Source organism: Labrus bergylta, chromosome 4, assembly GCF_963930695.1.
Source record: "Labrus bergylta chromosome 4, fLabBer1.1, whole genome shotgun sequence".
In the NCBI taxonomy this organism is placed as follows: domain Eukaryota; kingdom Metazoa; phylum Chordata; class Actinopteri; order Labriformes; family Labridae; genus Labrus; species Labrus bergylta.
Window position 1 is genome coordinate 12,033,014 of NC_089198.1, and position 2,146 is coordinate 12,035,159.

General features: G+C 41.6%; 1 protein-coding gene across 1 annotated transcript; it reads right to left on the reverse strand.

The window, feature by feature from the left end:
* Positions 1–95: 95 nt before the first annotated feature.
* Positions 96–1,711, reverse strand: LOC109997585 (gastrotropin). The gene is made up of 4 exons (XM_020652119.2): positions 1,552–1,711; positions 1,290–1,465; positions 1,075–1,164; positions 96–234 (listed from the first exon to the last, which is right to left on the reverse strand). Exons 1-4 carry the CDS (start codon positions 1,616–1,618, stop codon positions 184–186), a joined length of 384 nt encoding a protein of 127 aa, XP_020507775.1. The 5' UTR covers positions 1,619–1,711; the 3' UTR covers positions 96–183.
* Between the last annotated feature and the right edge of the window lie 435 nt (positions 1,712–2,146).

Here is a 2,146-nt window from a genome sequence, read left to right on the forward strand (position 1 = left end):
CTTTATAACAAAGATTACCCTTAAAGCATGTTGACACACAACAACAACAACAACAACAACCACAAAAGAGCACAAAGTGAGGAGAGAACCCCATGTTCACGTCGGTATCATATTTTATTGAATGCACTTGCTGTAGCTCTGATGGTCTCCGTTGTAACTGTGTGAGAGGTCAAAGGTCAGCACTTAGAGCTTCTTGCTGGTTCTCTTCAGAACAACGGAGCCGGCTTTGGAGGTCTACAGAAAGACAGAGAAAGAGTCGTTATAAATCATGCTAGGAATACGTTCCTCCAATTTATTACATATTATATATAAAGATATACCCAGGATAGACCGTGGACTATCATTTTTTCTTTTTTTGCACTGTAAACCTTCTTCATTTTTGTTCAGGCCTTTATTAAGTAATGCTCGTTGTTTTATGTTCAATGTGAATGATGCTGATTGTTGTCTTCTTTATGGCTGCATCAGAGGTGAAGCGCCCAGGACAACTTTCTCACTTTGTGGGACAATAAAGTTATCTTAATCTTGATCTAAAAAGTTATTGCTGAGCTTTTTACTGTAATAGTTTGAAAAAGTAATAATGTCCCTGGTTGTACCGACATACAGTATGTGTTTGTACTGATACATTGACAGTAAGAGACTGAAGAGAAATACATATTTAAGCCTTTATCGCTGACAAATTCAGTTTACAATGAATAGTATTTTTTTTAATCCTTTTTTTTGTTTTAAAACCCAAATAAGATTATCTATTTGTCAGACTAATTCATGTTGTTCCTAATTTGACCCGAAAAATTGGACTTTCTACTCTTCAAACATTTCTTTAAATCTCATTAAAGCACAAACTGAGTTGGAAACACTGAATAAGAAACACTTCTATCTCATCCTGTATGAAATTAAAAAAAGCTAATATGATACATTATTACTTGCTTTGTTGCATTCAAGTACACTTGAGACTGTTTTTTTCCCCTTTCGTGAACTCCTGTGCAGAAATATAACACATTGATTTCATAAACCCTGCAGCGTGTAGAGAATAATATCTGCTGTCATCCCACTTAGAGCCTGAGAGTGTGCGTTTACCTCGACAAGATTCCCTCCGCTGATCTCAGAGGTGTGGTGGTAGTTGGGGAAGGCCACGCTCAGCTTGCCTCCCTCCATTTGCACAGTGGCCTGAAAACACACAGGATGCAATCAGTCAGGATGTCATCCACACTTCCTGTTCGGATGGCTTTATAATCATCTTCGGTGTGTTGATATTAAGCTCAAGAAAAAGTCCTGCCGTCTTTGCTTCTCACCTTGAACTCCTTTCCTCCGATGGTCTCCATGTCGCACTCCTTGCCAATTGTGAACTTGTTGCTGACTTGGGCGTTTGCGGGGTAGAACTGAGTCCAGGTGAAGTTGTCTCCGTCCTGGGTGACCTCTGTGATCAGCTTGTAGTCACGGCCTTTCTCGATGATGTCATCGGGGATACCTGGAGTGTCGAAAGAAGAGTGAGGTTAAAAAAAAAAGAGTCCATAAATGAGCAGAAATAGAACGTGAGCTGTGAGTGTTTCTCACCGAGCACCTTGCAGAATGCGTCGTATCCCTCCTGGGACTCGGTTTGCCATTTTCCAGCGAAGGCCATTTTGGTTGGAGTTGGTGGTCGGAGGCGTTGTGAGTGGAGATGCTGAGGCAAGCTGAGGGACGAGCAAGGTACTGAATCCAGCTCTGCTCCCTGTTTATATACTTACAGTAGACCTCTGGCCACCTCCCTCATCTGCATGTGATGACACAAGAGGGCAATTACAGCAGCAGATGATGACTACAATGGGCTAACAGGGAGAGGGCAATAACCTGCATTAACGGGCGTTTATGTAGCTGCTGAGCAGTGAGTAAAACGCTGACGGCTCATCAGGGCGAGTGGGTTTCTCCCCTCCAGGTCAATGAACCCTCCTGCAGCCATTTTATGGACGCACACTCCACTTTTACTGCCGCCGAGTCTGAAATAAAATAAAAAGCTGTGTTTGAAAATACACTCTGACTATTTGAAGTCGATTGTTATCTTACTTTGTAAATGGTGTGATCTGTAAAAAGATAACCAAGAACTTACTCAAGGTCTTTATTCAGAGGATGGCAGTGGTAAAAAAAAAAAAAAAATCCCCAAAGCATGACG

What these genes read in the sequence shown, in the direction of transcription:
- LOC109997585 (XM_020652119.2), bottom strand. Translation starts at nt 1,618, where the DNA reads ATGGCCTTCGCTGGAAAATGGCAAACCGAGTCCCAGGAGGGATACGAC. An exon ending in TCGGAGGAAAGGAGTTCAAG is followed by an intron (nt 1,165 to 1,289) that starts GTGAGAAGCAAA and finishes GTGTGTTTTCAG; the next exon opens with GCCACTGTGCAAATGGAGGG. An exon ending in GCGGAGGGAATCTTGTCGAG is followed by an intron (nt 235 to 1,074) that starts GTAAACGCACAC and finishes GTCTTTCTGTAG; the next exon opens with ACCTCCAAAGCCGGCTCCGT.